Raw genomic sequence first — 14,834 nt, 5'->3', positions numbered from 1 at the left:
CTGCTGGAGTCCATGGAAGTTAATAGTACAGTTTCCATAGGGACAGAACTCTAAATCGGTTCTGGAATCGGGGTAGCTTGTCAAATTCACCTGAAATGCAATTTTAGAAATAAAGAACAGCTCTAAGTTTGACTTGAATTATTTTGTAATTTGCTCAGTTTAAGAACGTGGGTAACTAAGACACAGAAAACAGAACTCAAGTTGGTTTTCCAGGTGTGTTGGAGCTTGAAACATGAATTATAATAATTCATGTGGGACAGACACCTTAACAGGCACCAACGTAGGTTGCAGTCTTAAAGCACCATGTGAAGTGAGTCTACGCTAATACAAGTTTGACTCTTTTTCTGTTTGTGATTTACAGAGGGATTTTTATTGAGGGTCTCTCCTGTGTTCTGGATGGAGTATTTGGGACAGGGAATGGATCCACTTCTTCCAGCCCTAACATTGGTGTCTTGGGCATCACGAAGGTATGTGCTTTTACCTTGATTACTCAGTGACTTGAGTATTTTATCTCCTCCGGTGGATGGCTTACACCACTTTCATGTTTCACAGCATGATCCTCTTCCAAGAAACCATGCTACTTGGTGCTTCGTGCAGAAAAACTTTACACAGCATTCTGAATTTGCATAACTTGTCTGTACCAGCCATTTTCTAATGGAAATGCGTTCTAGATAAGGACCCCAAAAATCTTATTTCTATTCGGAGTAAAAGGACAGTTAGAAAACCTACATAAAGCAGATGATGCTAAATAAGCTATCCCTTTGAAAACTAAAAAGGCATTCCAGGGCTTTGAGGCATTCCAGGTGTTTTGAGTGGAGGCATAAACACTGTAAACCGTACAGAAATTGATACTCTTTTGGATGTCTTGGCTCTGCAAGCATCGCTAGGGAACTGACTGTTTTTAACGTCTCACTTGAACACGCACTGAAATGCAACTTGAGGTCCTTGGGTCTTATCTACGTCTGTACTAGGATGTTAGGCTGACACAGCTAGAACAGGAGCTGAAGTCAAGGTAACTCCAAAGCTAAATGTACCCTAAATATTTGTTTCCGTCATAGGTTTTTAAGGCATTGAGCATGCTTAGGGGATTACATATTTTTTTGGGGTGTTACTCAGCAAAATATATAAGCACTTGAGGAATTCCTTTGTTCACATGCGGAACTGGATGTGTGCTTGAATGCCTTGCTGAACTGGGAGACCTTGGACTGCAGATAGATTTGCTTGATATTGTTAATAAATATCAACAAAATTGGTAAGAGTAATTTATGTTGTAAATACGTACATCTTGTTGCATATTTCGCTTGGAAGCTATAAATCTCCTTCATGCATACAAGATAGAAAATGTATGCTCTCCACTTAAAATAACTCATCCCTCTGACTTAATCCAATATAGATGATGAATTTATCTTCAGCCATTTTTTTTCTGCACAAAGGGTGATTCTGTTCAGTTTTAGGGTGGAATATAAATACTAATAGCACCATCTGCTGTCTGTATAAGTCTTCCATTCAGTTGCTGATGGAAATTTCCTAGAAGAAATTTTGGTTAGAAGAATCCTTAAAGAAAGATTTATTCTGTTCTGCTCCCTTTCTGTTGTTACTTCATAGGAGTTGATATGAATTAACAGCACTTTTTTATTAACAGTCCACAGAAATGAATGTACGTTTTGCTTTGGAACACCGAAAAATTAATGTTAAACCAGCAGCTGTTAGAGGGAACAGTGTTAACTACAGTTAGGTCTGTTCAGAGCGCATGATGGAAGAATGAATATGCCTTATCCAGAATGGCACAGCTGGATGGCTGTGCTCCAGTTTTTTGTCTTGTTTTCCTGTCTGCACATTCATTCCTAAAAACCGAATAGTTTTTCAACTTCAATTTATATCAACATCGATTTTTGACGTGTAGATACTCTGCTGTTTGTTTGGGAGAGGAAATCTTTAGTGGTCATGAGCAAAGAGTACATAGTCCTGGTGAGCCTGCTATACCAGTGCAACATCTGAAAAGGCATTTACCTCCCTTGAAATCAGTATGTGATTATGCTTAGAATTTAAATTTGAGGCTTCAACTGGATGTAAATACTGCAAAGTCTTTGAGCTGGTCTGTGAGCGAGTTTTATTTGATGGGAGGAGAATCAATTAACTCTGATTAGTTTATAGTATAGGCAGCTTATGCCATAATGTTGGTCATGAAATGGATACTCCAGTAAGGTACAAGGTACCATATCATGCACTCCAAAATAATCACATAAAGCGTGCGTACAAGGGCCTGGGAATAAATATGTAGTTTGAGCTAAATGCTGCCCAGGATGCTTTCAGTAGCTTTCAAAAGGAGCTTAATTTGTTTGCCTTGTAGGGGTTGAGCGTTTGCATAAATAAATGTCGCTGTCGTGCGGATTTTTTGAAGAGGCTGCCTATTTCATGCAGGAAGATAATTTTAGAGCAAGATATTGGTGGTCCTAAGGAAATCAATATCTTTATAAAAAATAGAGAAAGGTGCAGGCTAACTTCTGTTGTTATTCTAGTGAACACCCTAATTTGCTGGTCTGGCTTCTGTTTGTAGGTGGATACATCTCACCTAACAGTTAGGCAGTGAAGAATATGGGGGAAAGAAGTACTTTGACCCTAAACATGCCTACAGTATCTTTTTTTTTCTCATTTCACTCATTTAGCTCAGTCACACATGATTAACAAATTAATATCTACTTCTCTTTGAAGCTTAATACTCTGTAACAGGACACCTACAAAGGGCTTTGTTAGAAACCACCTTACTGGCGTAACAGGGTTGGTTTTTTTGTACCTGGTGCACCTCTTATGCAAGTATAACACTATTAAAATATTGAACGTTCAGGTTTATCAACTACCACTACAACATAGTGCCAGAGAAATAGTGCCCTGAAGTTTGAATGCTTAAAATAAAAATGGGAAGGAAGTGCGGGCACTTGGTTTCACAGTGTTAGCACAGTCATGATTTGCATATGAAGAACTCGGTTCTGGTCTCAAACAGGGATGTTATAAAATCAGTTGATAATCTCTGTCTAGAAAGCCTGCATCTCCTTCAGGTGAACTGCGTGGTAGGTAACTAATAGATATATTCTTGTGTAAAAGGGCAGCAACACATGGATTTTTTTAATTTTTTTTTTCCGTTTGCATTACAATTGATCCATTTGCCATCTCTCCTAGTTGTGGTCTATTTGTTTTCTTTATTGTAGATGGGACTGAGCCACATTTCATGGTTATTGTGGCTACAGCAGTTACAGATGGTTTTAAAGATGACTTAATGTTAACGAAAACAAAATCAAATGAAGTTATGTTAGAATTGGAGTGCAGCCATGTTACAGCTGAGCCCTCCAAGTCATTTGTAAAGGATCTGCAGCCTGTGTTTTAACACCACAAAAAATACGCACGGAAGCTTGAAAAGAAGTTTTAAATGCGAAAGAAAATAATAAAATAAAATGCAAGGCGTGAAGTTGGACTAAGTGCGGACTTTTCCCAGTGTCCTTTCCTTTTTGTTCTCCTGCAGGTTGGAAGTCGCAGGGTTATTCAGTATGGGGCAGCCTTCATGCTCTTGCTTGGCATGGTCGGCAAGTTCAGTGCTCTCTTTGCATCGCTGCCTGACCCCGTGCTTGGTGCCCTCTTCTGCACTCTCTTTGGTAACGTATGTTTTTTTGCTCCTCTTTGTGTACTGTGTGGCTGTATCTTTTTACTCTAGTGCTGTTTTTATATGTACGTGGCTATCTTTTTTTGAAGAAAAAGGCTATATAAAAGCTGAGACTTGCTTTATTTTTATTTAGGGATGATTACAGCCGTAGGTCTGTCTAATCTCCAGTTCATAGACTTAAATTCTTCTCGTAACCTGTTTGTACTTGGATTTTCCATTTTCTTTGGACTTGTCCTTCCAAGCTATCTCAAACAAAATCCACTGGTCACAGGTATGTGTTTTGCTCATTTACATGACGCATACTTTTACCTTGTATTCATACGCAAAGTACATACAAGTACAAAGTAATGTAAAGGGTAAATAAGAGAAAAAATAAAGTATTATGGAGACAAGAAAAGCTATGGTTAAGAAGGCAGGTGTGTTCAGAGGAGAATTAGTTGAGTTGTTGAGACTTGAATTGAAAGTTTCAGTGGGATACATCTGAAGTTGTCCTGCTTTCTCGGGGTACGATTGTAGAGCAATGGAAGGAGGCGACCGCCAGTTGGACTGGAAGAAAGTCTAAAAGGGTGAATCTGAGTTGTAAATGGTATTAAAAGAACAAGGGGAAATACCAAGGTAGAGCTTGCAAGCTAGGAATTTGTTTGGGGTTTTGAAATTTTTTGTCACTGCAGAGATGTGTTCTGAACCTGAATTTTAATGAACTCGGTTTCAGACTGTTAGCCAAATTATATAGTTTTGGTGAACTCATGGAGAAGGTTTTCTATTTTAATACCACTTTCTCAATAGTGGTTATGGCAGTGTATGTCATTAAAGGAAGACTCTACAGGAATACTTAAGTTGATTTTTTTATTTTTTATTTTTTTTTAAAGGAAAGATTAACTTTTTATAGCTATCGCTTCAGAACCAGATTTAAGAGCATATCTAACCTACTAAGTTGTTCAGAAAAGTAGATCATTCAAGCAGAGTTAGGTGATGATATATTAATACAATGTTCTTCCGTGAATTGGTGCTATTAAGTTTTGCCCTTTTAAAAAGTAAAGGTTTATAAAAAGAATTCTTTTGATCCATATGATTTTACATTATGGACATTTCTCCTTTTCCATTTTGTAGTTTTCTATTTATTTTAAATTAAGCAGTTGTGTCTGCAGTAGAAACTAAAACGGCATTTCATGACATTTTTATAAGCAACTGAAAGTTCACGGAGTTACGTTTTGGGAAAGAAGGGGTCCCCATGGTGTACTACACTAGTGGAAGGTTCTTCTGCATCTATTCCCATGTGGTTTTAAGAGTCCTATTTGAGCAAATTCCTCAGTGAACTTAGTAGCAAGTTTTCCCAGTTGACCTGCGTCTAAATCAGTAGGATGTGTCTGTGTACGATAAAAATTCAAATTCTAAATAGCTTTTTTCCTGTTCTTCTAGGAATAGCGGGCATTGATCAAGTATTAAACGTTCTTCTCACGACAGCCATGTTTGTCGGTGGCTGCGTTGCATTTATTTTGGATAATACCATTCCAGGTCAGCATGTGAACTTGTCGTTTTATCTGAAATAATAACTGCTTTTCTGAATGAAGATCGCACAACGGTTCATGGAGGCAGGAGATGAGGAAGAGATTACTGCTTTAGTTGTTGACTTCTTGAACACCTAGAGCACACTGCTTAACACCTGCGTGCCTCAGTTTCCTTAAGAACGCTTTGAATCTTTTTCAGGTTAAGGTCTCCATCCTGTTAAACATTTAAAATAGCTGATAAAAATCAAACCAGAATAGTCTTCTTCAGAAGACAGAGTAAAAATATGTTTAAGATGCAAACGTGCTTCCATTCATTTGAGAGGAAAAATTTGCCTCAACTTCTAGTTACAAAATAAAACAGATAATAGTCATTTCCAATAAACATTCCCCCCCCCTTCCTGCCTCTTTGAGGAGTCTAGAAGATCTTTCCAATGTTTTGCTGAACATGGTGTCTGAGACTTGGGGTTTTCTTTCTTCTCTTAACCTCTGCTATATATGTGTGTGTTTACATAAAGATATTCACGTATATATATTTTTTTTTCCTTTTTCTTTTATTTTGACTTCTAGGAAGCCCTGAAGAAAGGGGAATACGGAAATGGAAGAAAGGGGTTGGTAAAGGAAGCAAGTCACTGGATGGCATGGAAACATATGATTTGCCTTTTGGCATGAACTTTATTAAAAAATACAGGTGTTTCAGCTTCCTGCCCATCAGCCCTACCTTCATGGGTTACACGTGGAAAGGCTTCAGGAAAAGCAGTAACTGCAGGAGTTCAGATGAAGACTCAGAAGCTACAGTATAGCCTTAGTTGAAATTATATTATCTAGTTGTAGTAAAAGATGTATTTGCAGTTTCTTGCTGATTAAGAAGCATTAAAATATATGTTTTGTATATCTGCATTTAAATTCTGGAACCAGAGCTGAGACGGATTTAAAAAAAAAAAAAAAAAGCTTTCCTGTTGTGGGTGGTGGTAGCCAGATCTAGTGTCTCTGGGTCAAATTATTTGCGAATGCTCCTCTGTTTGAGTTTCAAAAGCTATAGATACCTGCGCACCTAAGCCTCTTTATTTTAAATGGGGCTTAGGTTCCGGAATTATGTAGGTGCTATTGAAAAATGTTACTTTTTATGGTGATTTTATTTAAGTCATTGATGCTGGCATTTTTGGCGCGTTCATTGCTGGCAATGTTAGTTACGCCAGAAAATTTGAATCCTGTGAGAAGGAGGGGAAAAAAAAAAAAGGAAAAAAACCCTTACTTCTAGTCATGTCAAATCCCATGTATATTGTTTTCTACTCACTGATTTGCACATTCCATATTTTCAGCCCCCTGGAAACCAGACTTAGTTGATACTGGCAAATCACGAGAGTATTTTTTTGAATTGCCGATAGTTCAGTCCGACGTCCAGTGTTAAGACAGAAAGTTTCTGTAATAACTGTGCCGACGAAAACTATGACCGACTTCTGATAGCTTAGTGCTGTAGAAGGAACCACTCATTTCATGTCAGTTCACATTTTTAAACGTTTGCTTTTTCTGCCTATACACCTAATTATAGTGTCCAGGTGCAGGTTTTCTTTAAAGGGACACATGTAGCTTGAGTTTTAGAGAGATGGGAAACTTTTAACTTCCAGACGGGACCCAGTAACAGTTTTTACAGTGCAACGCCTGTATCCAGCAAGACATTTCCTGAACAAAAATGCTAATTTGTTCAGCAGTTCTAAGCAATTAACATCTATGTAGGTGCAGCTTTCCCTGCAGGGAAAGCCACGCGGTCAAAACGCTGCCGGCGTTCGCTGGTTTGGATCTGTGCAGAATTTTCTTGATCGGCTATCGAGAGCCGATGCTGCCTACGAGCGGCTTATGTTGCATTGCCTCTTTTTCTTCTCTCTTTGTGGGGCTTCTGCAAAAGCTCGTTACTGCTGCAGAGGTGATCTTGAACGGCAGAGACACTACATTTGATGTCCTCATCCACTGGATGGTTTAACGGGTATTGGGTCCAATCAGGGCACCATTCAGATTTTTTTTTTTTTTTCCTGGAATAGTCTCAGCTCTGATGTTATGTGGGTGTTCATGTTCATCATGCATTCATAATTAAAAGTTTTATTCATGTTTAATGTTCTTACTATTGCAAGTTAGTTTTAGACTTCAGTGTGGCCCCAAAAGCATTTTTAAGCTGTGGAGATCATCAGGGAAATGTAGTGTAATGTAATTTCAAGGCCAGTATGCTCTACGGTGCTTGCGTTTTGTATTCCTGGAAAAACCATAACAGTAGATCCTGTATTTCACTAAGATATTTATCAAAGTTTGACTACTGGACAGGAGCGCAGGAACTCTGTTTTCTTTGAGTCTACTTCCAGGTGAATTTGTTATTGGTTATTGAAGCATGGAAGGGTTGGGGTGGGGAGGGCAAGGAAAGAGCTTAACAGATCAGTACTGAATAGTGTAGAGTCGGAATGATTCCATTGATAGCGTTGTCAGCATGCCATGGCTGTTTCCAGAAACTATTTTATACCGCTTTTTCCATAACAAAGCATGTGTTTGTTCCTGCTTCAGGGAACTTTCAGTAGTTTGCAGTCTTGGTGTCAATTGGACTATCTCAAAAGCTGGTCGGAAGAGTTATTGTGTAGTAGACAAGGTTAGTTTGCCTGTGAAACAAAGTCATTTTTATCATTCTTAGATTTTTCCTCTTCAGGTAGGGAGGTGTTAGATTTCCACATCCACTTGCAGATAGTTTTAGTGCGGAGACCTCTAATCAGTGGCACGAAGCTTCCAAATTTCCCAACTTTATGTGCAACCAAAGATGTGTGGGAGACATGGGGGAGTTAAAAAAATATATATATAAAAGGAAAAAGAAAAAAAAAGCCACCTATGTACGGTGGTTGTAATGATGTAAAATGCCAAAGGTGGTTGTCTTGTAAATGTTGAGAAAGGGAGGCAAAAGTTTTTTATTTAAAACAGTGCCACCTTGGAAATAGAGAAATGTCAAGTCCAGTGATGCCGCTGGGCACACAGTGCGGCAGCGACACCTGTGTCCCGAGGCTTTTCTAACTTCTCCCCCCCAAATATTCGCTTGATGACTTCAATGCTTACGCAGTCAAGAGACGAGGCGATGAGAAATAGCATTTGTCTTCTCTCACCTTTGGCTGAAGTAAAGCTGTGCGTGTTCTGTATTGCCTTCGCTTGAGAATTGCCAAGACGCTTCAGTCAAATTACAGGGCAACAAATCCAAGGATACTTTTTTCTTCTCCCCGGAGCAGAACACCGCTCCTTTCTTGCAGTGTAGGAAAGACTATCTGAATAGGTGAAGTCCGGTTACTCTGTTTAACTGTTAGATTTAATTCTTTTCGTGACTTTGGGTCCTACCGTGCCGATTCTGTTGACTGGCTGAGAGAAGCGCAGTCGCGTTTAGCCGGCATGTTTGCTTTTCTAGCCACTTACCTTGGTAACACTAAAATAAATAGTTGTAGTTAGCAGTCATTTTTGTAACCAAATTTGTATATGTAACAACTCTCTCCATCTTACTACGAACATGAATGGTTAAAGATGAGCCTCGGTTTTGCAAAGGAGATCCGCTGAAGCACCTGTAATGTATAGCGAGGGGTTGTGACGGAGTCATTGGCAGTACCATGAACGTACAGGGCGTGCAGCTGCTGCACACAGGATATTGCTATTGAAGTGTGCGTCTCCCCAGCGCTGAGAGGTGAGCAGAGGACAGAGCTGATGCGTGGGTGCCTTGGAAAGAGAAGCTCCCCTTTCTCTTCCCGATGCGCCCGAAACCATCCCAGAGCTGCCAGTCGAAGAAGATGCGTTGCCTTTTTTTCGTGAGGGAAATAACTCTGAATTGCCCCCAGTTTTGTGCAGTTGCGGCAGGCGATTGCGGACCTTTAAATCCTTCTCCCACGTCCGCTTTCCTACATGGAGGTTGTAGTGGCTGTTGTGAAATGGCCTGGCCAGGGGCAGCACGGTGCGCAGCCTGAGCTGCTGCGCAGCAGCTGCTGGCAGACGCGTTGCAGAGGATTAACTTGCAGTTTTGAAAAGCATCTAAATGCTTCGTGTTTGCTGGTCACGTCCAGGCTTTGATGCGTAAGGGTGGCTGGATATAGAAATCCGACTGTAAATGCAATACTGTCTTTTTCCTATATATGTTATTGCCTGCCTTGCAAACAGCTAAACTAAATGTAACCACATAGGGAAGACGACACCTGAGAGATGAGGCAAGAGGCGATGAGATGTTTCAACCAAACTTTAAGACGGAAGAGCAAATATTCATGGTAGAAATATCATTTTGTCATATCAAAGATGGTATCAATGTATGCAAAACAAAATAACTTGGGACTTTTGTAATTGATATTCTATTGTATTTTTTTTAGGTTAAATTAAGAATTCTTGCTAACATGTTAAAACACGTTTTCTAAAGCAAATACTTGCAAATTATACCTATAGAAATTTAGGTTTCATAGCTAACAGCTATGACTGATTAATGTTGTCATATTAGAGTGCGTTGGCGGAGGAACTTAATCAGGTGCCTCGCTCAGAATGTTCAAACTTCAAACCCAGAATTTGCTTTATGCCTTTTAATACTGACTTTAAATATGGCAACTTGGTTTGTACATGAATATTGCAGTATTTTATTTCCATATATTAAAAATAACATTTCCACTCAGGATAATGATCGCAGTTTTCCTGGGAGGGAGTGGTATGATTGTCATGACAATGTCATGTGATGGTAGAATTTCTTCATTGACGAATCTATAGTAGTTGTGTATACTTTATTTACCCATGTTTCTGTTCCTACCAAAAACTAAAGGGTTTCTTTATTGTTCATCTCCCTACTGAGATCTTGGTACTCCCGATGCAGAATTGGCGCTTGCAAACTGAAATCCTCAGTACTATTTATGCCACAGGGAGCATCAGTGAGTGCGACCGCTCATTTATAGCATTGCATCCTTAATAAGAAATGAAAATCGCATCATTTGTGGTATAAACAGCACTCCAGGCACGCGTGGTTTAGATTAGCTGGCTTCTAATGGCTTGAGTGAGCCATTGGATGCTTACACGCAATCTAAAGCGCCCTGTGCTTAACATAATTTGTATATCGATGTAGAATACGCGTGTGTGACAGACCAGCACGACCTACGGTGTTTCTTTTACGTGGCCTTCTTAAACCAAAAGCGACTTTTTTTTTCTCTCTTTTAAGGGGGCGGGGAGTGGCGGGTCACTTATTTCTGCAGAAAACGTCCTACTTGGTGCATGTTTCTTAGCATTTCTTAAGGCTAATGGCCTTTGTGGCCCTGGGATGAGAGGTACTCGATGCTCTCGTGTTTATATAGCTGCGACAGGTCATTGCAGTATTGGAGGAGGCCACGAGTTTGCCAGTGTTTCGCTTCTGCCCATGAGTCTATACAGCTTAGTGCTGGGCTGCTTTTAAGTATTGGGGATCCGTGTTCAGAGCCATCCAAAATATTCCTGTCTAGTTCTAATTTGACTGTGGCTGTGCATTGTCATCCGTACATATTGATATGAGAGATATATTTAGAATTGCCTTGTGTACTATCTGGCATTTACTACATCTTTCCAGGTAAATCATCTTGCTGCCAGTCCAAATTATTATTCTTTGTCTGTTTATAACAACCTTCGGCGTAACAAACTATTGACTGTTCTTAGGCAGTGGGGATAAATATTATTTTTTTTCATGACTCTTTGTGACCTGACTTTGGCTGTAAAACAGCACTGTTAAACAGCAAGAGGTTTTTTGGTTTTTTGGTTTTTTGTTTTTTTGTTTTTGTTCTGAGATGTGTAATTCTTTTATGGAGGTTTTTTTAATTTCATATTTTTTTTCTAACATTGCTTCATTAAACAAATATTTAAAAATGTAATATTTGGACCAGATGTTGTGAATAATAGTAGATAAAGCTATTTTATTCTGTATTTTTAAAGCTGTTCAGTATAAATAAACGCGGGCATAGATGCAACTTGGCAGCGTGGCGTTACACTTCCTTTTAAACATCCCCTTCGAAGGACAATTGACGTTTTGGGCATCCAGGTGATGTGAAGACCAAGCATCTCTTTGTAGCAAGCGCCACCCAAAAGTACAACCCCCAGACGCCTTCCCGACCCTTCCAGCTCTCAGCCTGCAGCTCGTACCACGAAGACGCATTAAACTTCCTTGATTTATTTGGAAGAGGCACTGCTTACTGTCCGTATATCTTATTTGCTGTCTGTCCCTGCTTTCAGTTGAGGCACCTCCAAGATCTCCCCCCCCGAGGAGCTGCCGGCTGCGGTGTGGGGACCTGTCCCCCCTCCGCCACCCACCCCGTGCCCCTCTCCTCTGGCAGCTGCCAATCTCTCGGGCAGCCAAGGGGCAGCAGAACTCCCTGCAAAAGCAATTGCACGGTCGGCACTGATGTGTTTCTGAGCCGTGTCCCTGCAGCAAAACTTAAGTGACTAACTTCCTAATTAAAATTAAAAAAACAACCTTCGAGTTCTCTTAGTAACTTCCACTGAGCAGGGCCTTTGAGTTATTCTGTCCAGTTAAGAATATGAGCGGCAAGAGTTGGCAGCAAAGAAATAACCTGTGGTTTAGGGTAAAGCCTTAGGATTGGGAACGTGTCTAAATTCTTGCCTTACCTTTGGCAATCTGTAGCCAAAGCAAAGTCTCCTGGGCCTCTTGTCAAGGCTGCTGCATGCCCAAAGCACAGGGTCCGCGGGGCGCAGTGTGTTTGGAGGTGTCCTGTTGCTCCTCTTGGACAGCATGTAAAGATAAATCAGCTGAGTATCGTCTTGCCTCGTCACCAGCATTTAAAAAGAAAAAAGCTGACGAGCACCTTGCCTCCTCCCCAGCCGTTTAATGAACTCCCTTTGTTTTATCTGGAGCTGTGATACGAAATTCCTAACGTTTGCCTGGAGCCCCAGTGATGGGCGGCAGCTGCCTGCAATGAATTAGGACCTGGAAATGTCTGGCTGAGGATACGCAGCACCTTTAGATGTCGTGTCAGCCTTCAAGCTATCTGAGCTACTACCGATTTTAAGGGGAATTAAGACACCCAAGTACCTTTCTTAGGCATAGCCCGCCGTGACTAGTCCAAAAATGGTGTAGTCGGATGGGAAGAAAAATGGCAAAAAGCCACCTAAATCGGCAGCGAGAGGGGGTGAAAGTAGATCTGGTATCAAAGCTGGCGGAGCAGCTGTTTGACCAGGGCAAGGGATTTCTAATCGTTCCTGAGCAGGGCTGGGTTTGGGTCCGTGATGAAAACGGCCCTGATCTTAATCCCGATTAATCCTTTGTGCTACTGGGTCAGAGCTCTGGAAAAAATTGAGTTTTCTCCTTGTATCTTGCCCGGATCAAAATTCAGCATCAGCTGCATCGACCCTATAAGAAGGGCTTTACCCCAGGCAGAATCTCAAAACCTGAGGATTTTCAGAATGACTGAAACATCCTCAAACGGGGACAGCGACCGTGTTTTGAAGAAACACGTATTAGGTACGAGTAAAGGCCGTTTCAAGAGCCACGTCTCTTCCCATCTGGTTCCCGGAGGCTGTGTAACCGCTAACAGATGCTCCTAAGCTAACGTGTATCCAAATGCGTAATATTGTTTGGTATTTACTGACAATTAGCTTGGGGGTCTTAAAGTTGAAATAATGGGAAGCTGCCAGGGTGTGAAAGAAGGGAGTTTGGATGCTTGCTCCGTCTGGGGGGAAATACTTGAATTTTGGAGAATCTTGGAGCTGGTGCCTTATGCTTCAGTCCGACTGAGGTCCTTGACCTCCAGGCTCAGCTATGGGAGCGGAAACAGAAGTAAATCCATCGAAGCCGATGGTTTAAAAGGCATCAACCACGTTCCCTGTGTGGCATTTAGCACAGAAACGCGGATTTAACCTGTGAAACAGGTGCCGCAACATCCCTGTGCAGCTAAACGCAGGCTCTGACTTCGGAGCATCCTTTTCCCGGGAGATTTTTCGCAGCCGGGAGGGATGCTCGGGCTCACAGCAGCTGGCCAGGACCACGGTGGGGCAGAAGTTTTGGGTTTCTTCCACATGGATTTGGTTCCTCTTGGGTTCGTGCTCACAGCTGCTGTGCGGGTAAGGAGGAGCTGGCAGCCTGTCCCGGCCTCTCACGTTGCAGGAGCAGGTCGAATTCCTTTTATTTGGCAAATAAACGCCTCCGTCCAGGCTCGATCCTTCCTGACCCACCGGGCAGGGTGTCGCAAAAGCAAGATTTAATCCCAGTTCTGCAACCAAGTTCCTCCTTGTGCTTGTGCAGGTGCCCACAGCAAAACCCTCTATTTTTTTTTTTTCCCCTTTTGCTCCGATTGCATCCACCCCTCCGGCTGGGGGCTGTGGTAGAAGCTTTCCCTCTCTTTGGCTCTAAATCCCTGGTTTTTTGGGGCTGGGGTTTGCACTGTGCGGGCGGCTGGGGCCGGCTCTGCTCCATTGTGTGGCACGGCCGGGCTCTCCCTGTGACAAAAGGGCCTCTCATCTCCGCCAGCCCTCGAAGATGCTGCTGGAATATAAATACTAACCCCCATCCTGGCTCGCTTTTGCCGAGTCAGTGTTTCCCCAAGCCAGATGGCTCCTCCTAAACTTCTCATATTTTACATACAAATAAAAAAAAATAGGAAAAGAAAAGGGCCGATTACAATCCGTGGTTGTAAAGACTTGCTTGTTTTGCTAAACCAGCTGTTTAGATTATTTCTTTGTTTTGGGTTCCCCCCCCGGCTTCGTGTGGGCTGTTTCTAGGCAAATTCCTTAAACAGAAAAAAAGCCCAGAGAAGCCACAAAGCACTGGGAAAGGTCAGGAGCAGACAAAGGCGGAGGGACATGGCCGAACACCGCTGCTCTTCTGGAATACTTAATACCTCCGCACTCCCCCAAACCCTCCCCGCAGCGACGTGGGGTCCACGGGCAGGATGGGACCCGCAGCCTGGGAGCGGAGGCTGGAGGCTGAGCGCCGTTTCGGAGGTAACCGTGTCCCCCAAGCTGCAACATCTGCTTCCAGGCAGATAGTTGGTTTTTTTTATTTATTTCCTCTTCAATCCCCTTCTCGGGGGCGGTTTTGGATCCGGAAGGGCTCCCACGGCCGTGGTTGGGAACCGGTTGCTGCCAGCGCACGGCCCTGTTGCACCGTCCCGAAGGCAGAACAGCGAAGTGCGATGCCTGCATGGCTCTGGCACTGAATATCGCGGGGTTTGGGGCGTTTTAAGGCAGAAATAACCACTTTAGCCTGCGTGATGCAGCCTGCAAGGCTCCCTCCAGGAGTCCTGCATGGAGCTGGAGCCGATTGTAAGAGCATTTCCAGCCCAGGTGCATGGGATGGGGCATCCTTTGGGATCCTGGTCCTGGCACTGGGGATGGGGCATCCTTTGGGATCCTGGTCCTGGCACTGGGGATGGGGCATCCTCTGGGATTCTGGTCCTGGGTTGCAACCTGGGTGCCAGAAACAGGGTGTCCTTTGGGAACCCAGTCCCAGAGCCTGAACCAGGGGTTTGAGATGGAGCATCCTTCGGGATCCCGCTCCCGGGGGGCTACAAACTGGGTGCCCGAAGTAGGGCACCCTTTGGGGGATCCCCAGTCCTGGCACCCGGTAAGGGCTATCCCTTGGGATCCCGGTGCCGGGGTGACCCTGGGTGCCGGAGAGGGGTGTCCCCCGGGATTTCAAAACCCGTACCCCGCAGCGTACC

The 14,834-nt window shown here is 42.7% G+C and overlaps 1 protein-coding gene across 1 annotated transcript in view; it reads left to right on the top strand.

The window, feature by feature from the left end:
* The window catches only part of SLC23A2 (solute carrier family 23 (ascorbic acid transporter), member 2), a 28,569-nt gene extending 22,481 nt beyond the window's left edge, over positions 1–6,088 (top strand). Inside the window, exons 12-16 of the mRNA XM_009327187.1 lie at positions 362–467; positions 3,518–3,647; positions 3,789–3,926; positions 5,075–5,170; positions 5,731–6,088. Coding sequence (XP_009325462.1) covers positions 362–467; positions 3,518–3,647; positions 3,789–3,926; positions 5,075–5,170; positions 5,731–5,963 — 703 coding nt within the window. The 3' untranslated portion in view covers positions 5,964–6,088. The remainder of the gene's footprint in view (positions 1–361; positions 468–3,517; positions 3,648–3,788; positions 3,927–5,074; positions 5,171–5,730) is intronic.
* The last annotated feature ends 8,746 nt before the right edge of the window (positions 6,089–14,834 follow it).

The sequence above is a fragment of the Pygoscelis adeliae genome, unplaced genomic scaffold (assembly GCF_000699105.1).
Source record: "Pygoscelis adeliae isolate BGI_AS28 unplaced genomic scaffold, ASM69910v1 Scaffold187, whole genome shotgun sequence".
NCBI classification, from domain to species: Eukaryota; Metazoa; Chordata; class Aves; order Sphenisciformes; family Spheniscidae; genus Pygoscelis; species Pygoscelis adeliae.
This window is presented reverse-complemented; position numbering and strand designations above follow the sequence as displayed.